This window comes from Anguilla rostrata, chromosome 1 (assembly GCF_018555375.3).
Source record: "Anguilla rostrata isolate EN2019 chromosome 1, ASM1855537v3, whole genome shotgun sequence".
NCBI classification, from domain to species: domain Eukaryota; kingdom Metazoa; phylum Chordata; class Actinopteri; order Anguilliformes; family Anguillidae; genus Anguilla; species Anguilla rostrata.
The window spans coordinates 47951998-47968510 of NC_057933.1; the positions used below are offsets into that span (position 1 = coordinate 47951998).

Sequence of the window (16513 nt, forward strand, 5' to 3'; positions counted from 1 at the left end):
CTCTCCTGAATCGGCAGCGGAGGATGCCTCAGTGTGAGCATGTGCTGTCTTCTGAAGCATGAGATGGTCGTCGAGTCGGGAAGTATTTCTTCACACAGAGTAGTTTCTTTGTGGAATAGTTTGCCAGGTCATGTACAAGATTTTTTTCTCAAGGCAGATGAATGTTTTTTTTTTTTAAATTAGTTTGTTTAAATTTTATTTAAAACATTCAGCTGTTTTAAGAAAAAAATCTTGCACACCAGCTTGTGAGGTATTATGCAAGACATCCATGACAGATTGGACCCCATGCAAAAGCACATGCTTTTCTGCCAATGTAAAGCCTCCAAAATTCTTATCTAGCAACAAACAGCAACAAACATGGATGACCACACACTAACTATGCATGAACCACTCTAGAGCAAAAACACTTGATTCAAGAGGTAAAAAATAAATAGGGTGTCACAAAAGTCAGAATGTTTGGGGGAAATGTATATCTAAAGTTTGCAGTTGTAAACAGAATAATATGCAATAAGTTAGAATTCCACTTCTGTGAGGAGACAGCAAGGATTCTACATTTGTGATTTCAGCCAAAGACAGGCAGCTGAAGAATTTCACAACTGTCATCCTAATAAATATTTGCCTAAAAATGATCTGCTCTTACACATATATGCTGTTACAACATCACATAAGCAGATTTTAATGGCAAGAGGAACATAAGTTTGAACATGAATAAATATTAGTACTTACTACTACTATTAATATTAGTAATTAACTACTTTTTAAATTGCAGATTAACATAAAACAAATATATGAATGACACTCAGTGGGTACAACACCCTGCAGTTAAATGATATGCAAAACATACAAAAACCCTTCTTATTTATTGCGACAAAAAAAGGTTAATCCCAGTCTGGGAGTGATTTACATTTAAGAAAAACAATCATCACCCAAGTACAATATTCTGTGTATTGTGTTTTAAGGCAGGTCATGACATGACAACCACTTTTTTTTTTAAAAAGACTGTTGCATGGGCTCCTGAGTAGTGTATCTGGGTGACAGACTCATAGGAGCTACGGTGAGGAGTCCTATGGTCTGGGCTGAATGTGGACTGAACCAATGCTGAACGTAGCAGGGAAGTCCTGTGGGGCATTGCTGGATGTCCAGGTGTCCAATACTAACCAAATGATTGAAGTGGAATCTGTAGCCACAAGGTGATCATTTAAGGGGGACCTTGAGGAAGGTCAAGTAGCAGCAAGTAGGCTAATCTTTGAAGAAATAAAACCATTACCATATGCACTTGTATTCTGTCAAACAGTCACTGAACTTATGTTGTACAAATTTTCTCTGTTAATGTTCAAGAATACTGTACAACCCTGTCTCATACTGGAATACTGACATCCTTTCAGTAATCCTAGTCATTTTATATCTGCATTTCTTCTTTTCAGTCAACTGCTTAAAAAAGAAAATCTCTAAATGATTCAATTAATGCATTATTATTTTATTTGAATAAGCAGACTCAGCATCTGACAAAGCAGATCAGATTGTGATGACTGGGGGAAAAAAAGCAACTGTAAACTTGAGAGCTCTTTAATTAAACATTTGCTTGACATCAATCAGGGTAATGTACTCATTTCAAGACTTCATTTAAGAAACATTATTTTTATGAAACTCATATGAATTCCCATATGAATGAACAGAGATTCACAGGGCATTTTGTGACAAAACACATAAGTATGTGAGCTGTGTGTTCACCCCCAAAACACTTCAGAGGTAGTTAATTAAAAAAGTGATAACCAGCTAATAGCAGTATGGACAAGTGTCACAGTGCCATGCATTACCAATCACGAGTCTTTGAAGATCCAGGCCTTCATTACTATTGGTTCCTCTGGAGCCAGAGAATGACATCACCCACAATTAATGGTTTTGGCAGGAGGAGAGGTTCCCGCGATAAAGCTGACATGGAGTTTATGTGGCGTCTTGTTTTCAATGTGAAGTCATTGCAGCAACCCCCATCATTAGTGCATTAACAAACTCTAAATGTCTACCAGACTCAGAAACAAAAGTGCGAAGAGAACTGCTTCCTAAAATAGATTCAGATAAGGTGCGCACATAAATATTCTGCCACTGAGCCAATCGGTGAAATGGGAATTACAAACCGGGATCTCAAATAAACACCCAAACGCTTTGATGTTGCAATGAGCCAGACCAGATGCCATATCTCTGCATGGGAGTTCGCTGAAATGATGTACTCCTTCAGAACAGGACTGCGGGGCACTGAGTTAAGGTCACAAAATGAGGTGCCAGATAACCTGGATCAAAACCATGAGGCAGGCATTCGCTCTAACAGGATACCAATTTAAGCTAGAATGAAACGGATTGAAAAGAAGTGTCAGGGGACTTCGGGGCTCCACACTTGAACCAAAAAATTGAAGGTTTCAATTCACACTCCTGTTGTCAGTGTACAGAACATATGAAGGAAACCACCCCCCCAAAACAGATAGATGAAACAGACTCCCTCTTGCTATAAAATGATGCCCTTTTTCAGACCTTCTGAATGAAAACACCTCCTGAATCATTCCAGTAGCTCGTATTTTGTACCGTTCAAACTCCTACTGTAATTCTTTCAAGTGAAAAGGTGCTCTTGAGTGAATGCGTGACAAACACTACGTGACGTGAAGACGTGAGGATAAAGAAAGTTAATTCCAGAATGTTCCTGTGGGTCCTGAACAAGAGTGGTCAGGATAAGCTTGACTGTGTCATCTGCGAGTGGGGAGAGCGACGGCTTCCCCTTCTCCACAGGTGACGAGGCTTGCTTGGCACGAGGGATCGGTTTGTCTATCCTGAGATGGCTGAGTTTCTGTCCTGTCTATTCCTGGCACCGCAACAGATCATCCCCTGTCACAGTATCCCCGTAGTTGCTCCCAGCCTAGCCACTTCTAAGACTCAGACAAAGGCCCTAGCAGCAGGTGCGTGGACACCCTCGGACCCACTCCTTTCACTACCTGGCCGGGGACAAAGAGAACACAGGACAGGAACGGTGGGACACAATGACAGCCACACAATGGCTTTCCCTTTTGTTAATGCGGCCTGCTTCTCCAGAGCATTAATGCTGTGTCACAGGAAAATTTAAGAGGCGGAGCAGAGACAAGCCTGCCAGATTCAACTAACAAATGCATCGTATGACGGACAGAAGAGCATGTGGGCTACTGCTCCTGGAAGCAATTACCTCATATAATCAGTGCAAACCTCAGCACGTAGGTACCACCCCATTAGGGTTTATGAATGTGCTCCTGTGTGAGGTATTCAGGTATAATGTCATATCATTGCACTGACCCCCGGTGTTTCTGTCTGAAAACCAATCCTGAACATACTAGTGCTGACAGTGACAGACCGTCACAGAATTGGACATAACTGTGTGTAGAGGGATGAATTTCTGTACTGTAAATGGAAAAAATGGGGCAGCGTGTGGGATGTTCCACATAAACTTGCACACAAGATTCCCATGACCTCTCAGACTTCCTTCATGAACTACTACTCCCAAGTCTTTATCAAACTGAACACATTCTAATTTTGTTCCTCCCACAAAATGCTCCAGAGAATTTTTATTTCTCATATGTACAATTTTTAATTAACCTTATCTAATGCCATTTGTGAGTTTTCTGCCTGTCTGATTTCCATTTAAATATTCTTTGATTACTTTAGGGGATTTCAAACTGTTCAGTAAACTTCTGGGTTTTGCATCATTATTTTATCATTAAAAGGCTTGCATTTGTCAACAACTGAGTCTTGAGATATCACAATAACGTGATGCTTTCTCGGATACGAGAAGGATTGTGATGGTCCAACTTGATGGAGAAAGCTCACCTTCACCTGAGATGAGTCTCACTTCAGACTGTGTCTGTTGATTCAGACAGCACCTGGGTACATTAGAAGCTTTGTTACCAAGTATGATGGGAAATGGTGGCTTGATTGTGATGCATCTCAATTAGCAACCATTATCCAGCAAGAGCATTGCAATTCTCATATCAAATTATGACATCTCAAGACCACATTTTGACAACAGCTTGGAAGACTAAAACAGATTTTTAAAGAAGACATGGAGAAAACATCAGCTGCCTTGCTCAATAGTAAAACTTAAAATGGATCCCCAGTTGCCCACCTGACACCATTTGGGAAAACCATGAAGTAGCGCAAAAGAAAATGGGATGAAACTATACAATTTAGGTTGGTATTTTTCAATAAATAAGAATTTTTTTTTTTCTTACTTTAAAAAGACTTTGTTTGCATTATCTCACATATTCCCTCTCATATATTCCCTCTCCGCTCAACATAAAATAGACTATAGTTCAAAAATGACCAGAGATCCCACTATGAATGTTTCTGTATTTATACAATACAGCTTATGGAACATCAAACGCCACAAACTCAAAATTGTGCTTCTGAAATAAATTTACACTTTTCAAAATGAAAAAAATCACAAAAATCTGAATTTTTTTTTGGAGACATTCCAAACTTAGGAATACATTTTTAAAAGGTGAAAACTATAAGGCAAAAAACTAAGAATTTTTACATTTTGCTTTAATTCATATAAAGTATATTGCTTTTGAATGTAAAATGCGTAAAACAAATAAATTCATAAAAATATACATTTTCTTGTGAAAACAACGTTGAGAAATACTCAAGTAAAGCAAAGTTTGAAAAGTGACTGCATTAAAGGTGAAAAGGTTAATGATTAGACTTTCCTCAGAAATGTACCCAGCGAGTAAAGCCTGGGTTCCCAAGGGAAATGTTACCTATTAAAAAGAGAAGAAAATAGTTTTGTTTCTTTAACATCAGGTTGCCTTCTCAGAAGCCTGCCATGTTCCTCAAACAGACACAAGAGCAGTGGATTGCACCATACGTTAAAATGAACCATAAATAAACCATCTGCTTTTGTTTTTCAGACATAAATATGAGTACATGAAAAGAGACTTCTCTATTACAATACGTAGGCTTTTCCTGCATCCAAAGACAATGCAAGAACCAACTGTGCTTTTGCAGAAATTTTTATATTAGACTATATTAACTATGAATGACTATATAGATGCAGCAAGGGTGTGATGGGAAGAAGTTTATGACCATTCTGGAGATTAAATATGTGCATTCATAAACTTGGAATTTCCAAGTAATCTGATTAACTTGTATTTATGAACTTCAATGAATTTTCAATGAATTTTAAATGCATTTTCAATGAATCTTCAATGAACAGGAGCAATAATTTACCTTCATTGTAACCATTAACACAATGCTTAGGAATAAGCAGATGAGCAGTAAGCCAATAAGTATAAGGAGTCACACAAGTTCACTTTTGTATAAATAAACTGGATTTGTTTTCAGGATCAATATTTTTGGTTGCCATATTTACAGGTGAGAAAGTGTCAACTGGTAAAACTGCCAACTGGCTACAATGCTGTTAGAGTGAAAATAAGCTGATGGACACCAAATACCACAAAAATACTTTTCAAAACAATCTTTCATGGACACATAAAGTGTGAGAAAGCAGCAGGAAAATAGGCTAAATAGAAAAAACCTTAAAACAAATTAATAATACATATTATAATAACATGACATCAACACTAATACCCTGAATGTATCCTATTAACAAATCAACAGCGAACATATTACAATACAATAATGTTACTGCCCTCCTTGTGAGAAATACAAAAATACCTGAATGAAAGGCTTGCAGGTTATTGAGACTTTGGCTGCTTCCAGAATTATTTCAGTTTCATAACTGTACAATGACAGAGCGTGTGCAACGTGGCCTTACAGAACATGACTGCTGTATCAGCTGCAAACACACTAAGGTCTTCTGAGTTCCTGAGGACAATAATAACTCACACGCTATTTGAATTCCTGACGTTCACAAAAATCAGTTGGGTGTATAGCATGTTGACAGCAGCTGGGAGGAACAATCCTCGGCCAAAACATTTTCCCTGACGTGTCCTTGAGAAAGCCCTGCACGTTTCCCTGTTCAGCATCTTGTTTCCAGAACCATTGTTCACCACAGAAGCATATGGGATGTAGGACACGTTAGAGAGTCCATTAATCCAGGCTGCTGTCACCCTGGCTCTGTTTCGAGCACACACAAATGTCTGCATTGAAGAGTAAGAACAGACCTCGCTTATGACGGCCGTTCAACTGAAGACTCAACCGTTCAGTTGGTCACCAGTGACCACTGCTATGGATAGGCTGCATGACAGAACAGAACATACGGAAGCTTGCCTGTGTGCAAAACTAAAATTCTACTCTAGTTCTACACATTTCCACAAAATATCTAAGTGCATACAATCCCCTCTTCCCTTTTCTTCAGACGCAAAGCAAAAACATGACACACTGGCACTTGAATGACACTGAAGTGTCCCATAAAAAACTAAAACAGCACATGCAACTGTATGAAATAATAATTTCTAGTCGGAAAATACATGGGTACCTTAAGCAGCAAAGATTTCCCTGCAAATGTGCTGAAAAAAGCAGCAGGTTGCCCACAGAAACAATCCTGAGAAACTCCTCCCCTCATGAATTCTATAGCACATATTAAGGGGAATGCCCGGTCACCTAGGAAACCCTACTGCTTAGCAGCCCATGTGCATAGCACAACTTAAGTTGACCAACTTAGAGAGTTGCCAGGTATAAAACCATAACAGGAACTTTCTTTTAAGAGAAACAAATAAATCATTATCCTGAGCGGATAAGTGCTCTTGTTCAATGCACATTCCATTTCCTATCATTAACAATCATTGATTTTATTTAGGCTATTTTATCCAACAACTAAAAAGTCCACCATGCATATACATTTGGTCAACCAGGAGCACAATGTAGGTTTTGAGTGCAATGACTCAGAAAATATAACTTTTTGAAAGCACAGTAACAGGTTTTATAGCCCTCTCATCAAACACGCACAGATATGCGATGCCACTGCATGCATTCCTTTGACAACAGTTTAAAAACTTCTCCAGAGCACTGCTATTAGACACATGGCAACAACAATGTTTCTGTCACGCCCTGCGACTCACCTTACACCTGAGGGGAGGGGGGGGGCACCTGGAGCTTGCCAGTGCACTATGTCAAACATGCAATGCAGTCCTCTGGACTGGCACTCAGCAGGAGCGACTCTGTCTGCGCCACACACCGTCACACACGTACCCCAACCAACCGGAAGCAGAGCAGTCAAGACTGAACAATGAGAGAACCACCTCCTAGCTGCACTCTCCCTTGTCCCAGTAGAGGGAGGGGCCCCGGATCTGAGAGAGGGAGAGCCATCTGCTTCATTGCCTTTATCTCATCATCAGGGATACCCTTAGAAATCAAAGAGGGGATGGGGGCATAGCTCAAATTACAGCCATGCTAGCCCTAATTCAGGCACAAGAGATTGTGGGTTTTCTACATCCACTAGCCTGGTCTGTTACTGCTACACATCTGATTTTGGATTCCTGTCCTTGCCAACTTCATAAATACAGACCGGTTACAGCATTTATTCTCTTAACACAATAAAAGCACGTGGAACGATCTGTTAAAATCACTCAGGAGACGGCCAATGTGGCGTGAAAACAACTTGACGCGCGCTCCCCTCCCCTTCGTTGCATCAACCTCACTGCGCTTCTTTATTGCAACGTTATCTTCTTAAACGCTGCAAAACATCCAAGTTTACGTCTTCCTATGATCTCACACGGGTGGACAAACCTAACTTTCCGTGAAACAGTGAGCACGCACAACCCACCCCGACCCCCATATTGTTTTGAAATGTCAATCCTAGCTTTGTGTGGAGAGCGGCCCATAGTCGATTCAGACTGTGCTGCAGCGAGGGAAAGTGGCTAGCTAGTGCAATCGCGGATGCAACGTTACTTCTGGTGTTATACTGTTACGTACAAAGTTATTTTCTTTTCCAATCCGAACGAATATGGTCATCAATTTCCCAAAAGAAATAAAATGCGCATTTCCCATTGTGGTATTCACTCGCCTAAATTAAGGGATCATTTATGGCTATGACCTCTACCACTGCAGCACTGTTTTGCCAGTCAGTTAACGTTAGCCAACTAATGATCACCGATTTGAGGCACAACCATAAAGTTTTACGGCACTTTAAACAGCCACGGCTATTTTCATAATACATTATTTCATTAAATGCCGTGTAATGCAATTAACTACAGCTCCTAAATGAATACAAACTGTTTGTTGTTTCTTAATCCTTTTTTTATATAATCCTTTTTATAAATAGCCACTATAATAAAAAAAGGTTTTACTCGCTTAAGATTTGCAGAGAAGCTAACGTTGCCATTCATTAGTCTGTATCTTCCACCACGTTAACGTTAGTGGACACATTTAGCCAGCATGTTCAAACAGCCAGAGCTGTGAGGCTAGCAAAAGCTGGATGTGATGCAAAAAGTCAGTCTGCATTAGCAACCTAATTAATAACTGGATGTAACACAGACATTTAACCTCGAACTGTAACTAAAACAATATATGCTGCTAATTGGGATTGAATTAAACAAGGAACTTGTTTTTAAAACAGCTTTGGGTATAACCAATTATTTCATTTCGACTAGCTCATCTCTAGTCAACACAGACTCGCTGTTAATGACTGCATTTGAATAATGCTAGCTAGTTGGCTAGCTACGCACGTTGGCTATTTAAGATTAAGATTTTCAGTCACTTAGCTAACACTAGCTAGCAAGTTAGCCTATCTAACTGAAAAGGACAAATCACGATGCGATGGCACCGGGTTTAGAACTATAGCACAATTCGAGTAGGCTACATCGCTTTATTATAACTTTATTATAATGCAGAACATTTAAGCAGCATATAACCAATAATTTTTTAATCACACTGTATACCATGGTATTATATTACTTTTAGCCTCCTTCGACACAATGTAGCCATCTGCAGTTTCATCTGGATTAACGTTACTGTAGCAAGCAAGCTCTCCCGTCGCACATATGGAGAGGTATTTATTATCACTTTAGTTTTAAAAGTAGCCTAGCTAATCCATTCCACCTACCTTTGCCGTCATTGTCTTCTTGTAAAGTCTTGGTCACCGCTTTCCAGACATTGCAGCCCAAAAGACACAGCAGAATTGCTGCGGACCTGCTAATTTCCACCCGCCGCATTACTTAACGTTGATAACAAGAGTAATTTCTCAAATAGCTTCTGGCTATACCTTCATCTAATATAAATCTCTCTACGCGTGTACATTGCGTAGACTTTCATATTGTTTTCAACAGCGATCCCAATAGTTTAGGCTACTTGGTAGTCCCTTTTCTGTATTGGATTTCGAGCTAAATCCTCATTCTGCATCCCTCGCCTCTCTTGCAGCTTAGATTTTTTTAATCTAAAAACGAACTGGAGTTCGGAGAAGCAGCTCCACCAATATTAACCATTCAGATGCCAAAGACCTACCGTTAAAAGCTGGTTACAATTACCAAGGCAAGCCCGCCATCTGCAGGATCACTAGAGTCTGTCCTTAAAACGTGAGAATACCGCAAGCAACCAGGTATGGCCCAACTTTAGCCTATATCTCGGGATGCACTAAAAATAGCTCTAACGACCCTGATTTTTTTTTTTTTTTTGCAAATGAATAAATAAATAATGTATTTAACTCATAACATAAATGTGTCATTTTGTGTACCCTAAATATTGAAAGATGACACTTTGAAAAGAAATATGACGCCGAGGTTGAATTGAAATAATTTCCCCTTGTTTTCCGTGAAAATCCACTAGGCCTACAGTCTACTGATTGCACCGCGTAGCGTTTTGCCACAATAGTCGTAGTGTCAAAGGCAGCGTAATGATGATATCCAATCAGGGCAGGAGTCCGAAATTGCCCATCCATGGCACTCTTTTTCATGTCACGCCAGTTGCACAAAAAACACAACCATTGATAGACTATTTCCTCGCAGCAATTCGGCACATTTTATTTTAATCGACGGCGGATATCCTGCTTGACGGCGCAAATGTTTGGTAGGCTATCGCTCAAGGCGTTTCAAGGCTGACTGATAATGAATACAACTTAGAAACCTTCTCTTCCTTTGAAACCGATCCTTTTCAACCAGGCCGACATGCAAGTACAATGCAATGTAGCCTACTGTCTGCATTTAAATTTTCTCGATTGAACTGTAATATCTTGCGTACAAAACTAAGGTTAATTAAAACAGACTATGGCTGTGTAGCTTCGACTAAACATAGATAACGTAAATCCAAGAATGGTCCTGTTGAAAAGGCTGTAGGCTACGAAATAAAGTTTTTATTAAATGTAACTGTTCTGTTTAAACTAAGGCATTCAATTAGAGAATGAAGGTGCTGATCAGACAAAAACAGATCTCTCAGAGTAACTACTCGTACCCTAGCAGCGCTATGTGGCAGAATCTAGGCTATGTGCACCCACAGAGCCAACAACGCTATTGACGTCCTAGGTGGCAACACGCACATCCTTTACAGATCACAGCTCTAAATAAAAAGAACGCACTTAGTAGAATGAGTCGATAGCCTACTTCCGCCAAAGAAAAACAATCTCTCTTTGCATGAATGCGCACAGCAAATTTCTTGGCAATCCCGACATGACTTTTTGAGATATGCTTGGCCTGATAGTGGCGCTAGAGGAAAGGCCATGGAATCACCAATGCTTGTAGGGTTCTTCCTACCTGAGTCCGCACCGCAAGTTTCATGCCAATCCGTGCCATTTCTTGTCCAGATTTATCTGTTGCGGACGGACGGACTCCTTGACCTTGGGAGAGGTAATTATGAAAAAGAAAGAGGTTTGATACTCTTGAACTTTGTTAAAAAGCACATTTATATTTACACATTTTCACTATGTTCTAATACCTTGTATTGTTTTTAATTACTTTCCCTTTCAACAACTACTGTGTCGATAATATGGGACATTATGTCTGGAGAATACTTTCCTGACTTGTCCAAACCAGTTTATTTCTTAGTGTATCTACTATTACTTACATCCTCAGTTTCCTATTATTACCTGCTTTTTTTCCTGATTGAGAAATGTGTTTCCCACCGTGTGTGTGTTAATTTAGCAGCAATGTAGCCAATAACACTTTGGTTCATTTTCAGTTTAGTGACCATGGTACAGTGTGCAGTAATCTGAGCTGTGACATCTGGATGGGGACAACTTCAGCTGATTAAAGGATGGCTTTGTCAGGCTTGCCACTGTGTGATGTAATGTCTCCTTGAACAGTTGTTAATGTGAATCTATTTGTGAGAGGCCTCCACTGCTCCCTGCCAATTTGTCTCAGATTGCAGTACATTTGCATTCAAATTTAGTCATTTAGCAGACATCCTTATCCAGAGCGGCTGTACGCAGCGTTGTTCCTTTTTTCATTTTAGCCTTGGTTTCAGCAAAAGACAGCCCTGCATCGCCCGGAGATTTTGCCAGTGTACTTTTCAAATGCATTTTGTTCATGCTGGTTTTTCCTTAGCCATCAATAACTTAAAGTATGATTGCATTAGCTGCTTTCATTTCATGAAGGAATTTGGAGGATATTGCACAGCATGGAAAAGGACAGGAAAGCAAAGAAACCGCAAGCTTTAACGGCGTTTGACTTGTGTGTCTCATCTCTGACAATAAGAAGTGCTCGGGGAAGGCCGAGCTTGATAGGGTCTTGCTTTAAAAAGGCCTCTTTGCTGATGTCATCCTGCATTAGGATGACAGCTGTGTGTTCATGCTGTTTGGTTCTGTTCATTTCCTCTGACTAGGATTTAATGGGGTGCAACGAATTGAACTGAGGGCCAAATCCAGTACAGATTAGAGCAGGGTCCCCTTTGGACTGGTGGCTAATGATCACCTTGTACTGTGTGTGTATGTGTGTGTGCGTGTGCGTGTGTGTGTGTATGCGTGTACGTGTGTGTGTGTGTGTGTGTGTGTGTGTGTGCGCCCATGTGGGTGTTTGTCTTCAGTCCAGACTGTCCCCTGTCCTTCAGTTCTCCTTGACTGCTGATTTAGGGACAGACAGAGCATGTCTTCTCCACTGGAATAACACTAAGCAATATTCACTCTTCTACATAGCACTGATCAGCCAGGACATTCTGACCTCTAAACCTGACAGGGTACATACATAACATCTAAAACAGCTAACACCACACAACAGGCTCTGCCATCTTATCTCTCAGTGTACTAAGAGAGACTAGATCAATGTCCGTGCGCATTTAGGCCTATCTCTTGTGCCCAGGTTGGAATATATCAACTGATGGAGACAACTGTTTGTAGCCTTAACATTTTATTTTTTGTACTCATCTTTGCATTAATGTGTCTATAAAAAGATAATTCTTTTTGTTAAGCCAAAAGTGAAAGTTAAATTCTGCACTGATATGAGATGATATTTAATTGATGATGAATTGAATAGCTTGCCAGGTCACATAATGGAGGCGAAGAAACAAGGGGTGTTCAAGTTCAGACTTGGATCATGCTTGGATACTTTCTAGCCTGCAGCTAAATGACGACTGGCCAGTTGTCATAATTATGAAAGGAGCCCTTAATTAGAAGTTATACCTTACCTCAGATCCTGACACGCCACAGAAACACACTGCTAGTCAATGTGAGGACTTCATACTTTATAATGGGCTTCAATGGGGAATCTAGTTCCCCATTGAACAGGCTTGCGGCTGTTGCATGTGATGCATATTAGTCATTCAAAATACACAATGTGGTATGCCAATTAAAAGTTCTAAAAAGACATTCATTTTAATGTGATAACCATATATGTAGAGGGTCTAATTTCAGGTTGACTAATGAGCTTCTCATTGGGAAGCACCGCATTGAAATGAAAATCACACTGTGCACAATATGACATTTGTTTATTTTAATATTGTTTTGTTCTTCAGTACAAAAAAAAATATGTAACAACAGTCTGCTTGTCAGCTATATACATAGATACTTTTTTTTAAAGTGACAACGGTCATTACAACTCATTTAAACATTAAACCACACTCTCTGGCATTGGGTGTTAGTGCGTTATATTCACTTGCAGATAGTGATACCAAAAATGACTAAACGTCACTAGCCAGCAGATTAACACGGTAACTGCCCTTGACTAGGGCAGCTGGTCACACTGCAAGCCTGTACGGCTATTGCATGGCTAAAAAAGATTTACCTCATAAACTGAATTACAGATTCTTCAGCGCTTTTTGTTGTTGTTGTAATCTTCTGTGCCAGTTGTGAGGCGTGCGTGAGGCAGTGCAAGTGCAGCGACAGGCAAATGTTGAGCTTTCCTCATCCTGAACAGAATGAATCGAACTGCTGGGTATTATTATAAGAGTAAGGCCTAATTATTTCATCCATTGAAATGATTAGGCTCAGTCGACTCGCAGTCACATACAGATCAGGAATGTCCATGTTCCCCTCACCCCCTGAACAGTCACCTACACCTGTACATATGTGCACATTGTGTTATCTGAAAAAGCAAACAAAAAAATTACATTTCCCTTTTTTCTGGTAGAGGACACGTAAGTTCTAGCCTCACAAATACATCTTGTTATTGAACATTATATACAAAACCTGACTAATTTTCATAAAATAATACCAGTGTAAACACGCTTCAGCATTTTACAAAACACCACAATATTGCACATAAAATTGAATATATTCTCCCTTGTGAGCAATAGCTGCTTGCCTTTTTGCCTATGTACAGTACTTGGAAATATAGAAGGGGAATGTCATCAAATATCAAAATCTGAAAATGGGCGGAGTTCATCAATAAAATGACATACTGAAATGTATGTTGAGTTCATTTTTTGTTTATAGTTAAGGACATACCTGTGGTGTTGGGCCTGAATTAAATAGCACTCCTGTTGTACTGTTGTAGCCAGCTTAAAAAACTTAAGTTTAACCAAACTATAACTAAAAACAGATCATTTAGGCAAGTGGTGTCTGTGGCCAGTAGCTCCATAGGGCGATGAGCAATTGCCGATTGTGGAACTCAGGGTATGTAAGGGTTCAGTCGGTTAGGGGTCTGCGTTTCATCGCTATCTAGCGACCCCTGCTGGTTGACCTAGCGCCCGTGGGCTGCATGTTAAAGCCGCATTTGAAAGGTCCTCCGACTACACACTACGCGAGCTTAGCTTTAGTCTGTAGTGTGAAAACAAGCAGACGAGTGACATGACACGATTCGAGGGCAAAACGCAGTTGCCTACACTGTGGTTCGCGCATTAATGTGGCTGGGGTTTCAGACAGTTGGCCATTCCAAAATTAGGGTGAAATGGAACATGTTCAGCTCTATGTTGGGTGGTAAATTGTTTTTTTTTTTTAATGACAAAAAACATGTTTTGAAATAATGATTTCTAAAAATGTATGGATGATTTCTATGAATAATCACAATATTTTTTTTATCATTATACTGTTTTCCTATGAATTAGAATTGTTACAAGAGTTTCTGTGTGTAAATGGCTTGCATCTGAATTAATATATGCTTTTTTCCAATGGCACAACAGCATTACAACTAATATCAAATCCTCTATAATATTTGATATCAAAAACATGAGGTCATCGCTGCATGGTGCAGAAGGCTCTCTGCCAGTTCAGGTTCTCTGATGCCATGACTTTAAATCATTCCCAGAGAACCAACAAAATGTGTAATACCTACTGTGATGTGGTGCGTCCTTCTTCCTTTACACACAGATCTTCCATTGTATTCCACTGACTAAGGATGCTTTCTTAACTAGTCTGGATATATGGAACCAGCTATCACATCTACATGGCCTCCTGTTGTGAGCGAACGCCATTCCTTTCTATGAAGTATGAAGACCCTCTTGATTTCTAGGTTTTACATTTTTTCCCCTATTGAATAAAAATGGCAGTAAGGCCTTCCTTTAGTAAATAGCATTCTTAAATGTTGTACTATGTCTCATTGCACAAGAGTGGACTTGGCAGCATTCCCGAAGGAATAGGTTCTATGCAAGCTTTTTTCATAGGACAGGCTTTCACTGACAGGCAGGTAACGTCTGTGTAGCGTTTCTCAGAAGTGAGGCTTCAGCCTTCCATGGTTACACCTGAGATTACTTGGGTCCATTTTGAAAAGAAAAGCAATTGAATGACTGTCTAAAAAAGGCAACATCCTTTGGCGGCTGTGGAGGAGCTGAAACGGTGGGAAAAGGCACTGAGGTTGAAACTTTTGGAAAAGTTCAGCTGCTGTGTGTTCTGTTAGGTGCGTGTCCTGAAAAGCACTTAAATAAAGACTGCCAAAAAGTAAGTTCTCTCAGACTGAGCCACACTTCCAAAAAACAAACTGAAGTCACACAAATGGTCCATCTTGCCTCAAAAATAGCGCAGAATAGTCTTCAGGAATTTAAGCAAGGGAATTGAAACAAAGGAATATCCGTCTGTCACCGTTTTGCACTTGAAAGCTGATTCTGCAGATTCTGCAGATGCCCCTTTTGCAGTCACGTTCTGGTTCGAGGGTGGCTGAGCGATCACAGCCCCTCCAACCGCTATTGGTCCCTCAGTGTTTAAGTTGTGTTTCATGCTTGTTGGTCTAATAGAACTCGAAAAGGCAGCGTTCTTACGGTCCTACGGATTTCAGGTCAGTGTGGGAAAGTCATTGAGAGGGTTGGAACGAGCGCCCTTCTTTGGAATTCCCCGAAATGGTCCCGAAACCTGGCTCACTGGCAGCGCAACCTGCTCAAGCCTCGGTGGACTTCTCCGATGTCAGCTGCTCTTGGTCCGACACGTCATCTTTCGGGGGCCGCGCCCGGTCAAAGAACCCACACTGAAACAAAAGAGAGGGACCCCAGATAAACGTGAAGAATGAGCATCTTTATAAGAACATAACATAAAAGTACTTACAGTACACCCTGCGGGTGTTAGCATCACATTGAAAAGATAGAAAACAAGCATGACTTGAGTTACATCTTTGCCTTTTGACTTACAATCCAATGTGTATAAACTGCAATATATGCGGTATTTGCATGCATCGTGTAATGTACATTCCTATATAAGTTTTTGAACTTCTCATAAATCTCTCCCAGGGAACAGCTTTGGTCTTAATGGTTTTCCTGCAAAACAATCAAGTAAGGTAGAAGAGGGAACAGGGAATATGAAAAATGAATTATTTGCTGTGAATTATTTGCTATGTTGTGCAACTGACGATGTACAGGAAAATCAGATGGATTTTTATTTGAGGTGTAAATCATCCAGCCTTTGGTGAATTAATACTGCTTTTTGAGAAATAAATCTATCACAGGAAAAGAATTCAGAAATGTTATTAGTGGCAGCGCTGTATTATGGTCTCTGATGCATTATAGGTAGTAAATCAAACATCTTCCCTGTCTTCCTGCACGTTGTAGGTCCATTTGCTATGATAGCTCCTCTACGGCACAGCTTTCCCTGTCCTTTCACAGTTCACATAGATTACATACTGCAGTACTGTTCTAGTACCAGATGGGGGCACAAGGGTAAAGCATATCTGGATCAGTTTCAAGGACTCCTTTCCCAAACCGTGAGAGTTTGAAAAGGAACACAAAGTTCACTGTTGCTACACATGCATCCACACATGAT

The 16513-nt window shown here is 40.1% G+C and overlaps 2 protein-coding genes and 1 long non-coding RNA gene across 4 annotated transcripts in view; 1 reads left to right on the plus strand and 2 right to left on the minus strand.

Annotated features, from left to right (window-relative positions):
- The window catches only part of fam171a1 (family with sequence similarity 171 member A1), a 54282-nt gene extending 44477 nt beyond the window's left edge, over positions 1 to 9805 (minus strand). The window contains exon 1 of one of the 2 annotated variants that reach the window (XM_064339283.1): positions 9415 to 9805. Coding sequence is in view for 1 of the 2 variants with exons in the window: in XM_064339277.1 (XP_064195347.1) it covers positions 9017 to 9125 (109 nt within the window). In the remaining variant the exon portion in view is untranslated. The other variant, XM_064339277.1, reaches the window with a different exon arrangement.
- Positions 9806 to 9815: 10 nt separating this feature from the next.
- Positions 9816 to 11172, plus strand: LOC135257060 (uncharacterized). The gene is made up of 3 exons (XR_010330583.1): positions 9816 to 9975; positions 10706 to 10748; positions 11080 to 11172. It is a non-coding gene; the product is annotated as an uncharacterized LOC135257060 (long non-coding RNA).
- Positions 11173 to 14677: 3505 nt separating this feature from the next.
- The window catches only part of itga8 (integrin, alpha 8), a 67148-nt gene continuing 65312 nt past the window's right edge, over positions 14678 to 16513 (minus strand). Inside the window, exon 30 of the mRNA XM_064339264.1 lies at positions 14678 to 15725. Coding sequence (XP_064195334.1) covers positions 15639 to 15725 — 87 coding nt within the window. The 3' untranslated portion in view covers positions 14678 to 15638. The remainder of the gene's footprint in view (positions 15726 to 16513) is intronic.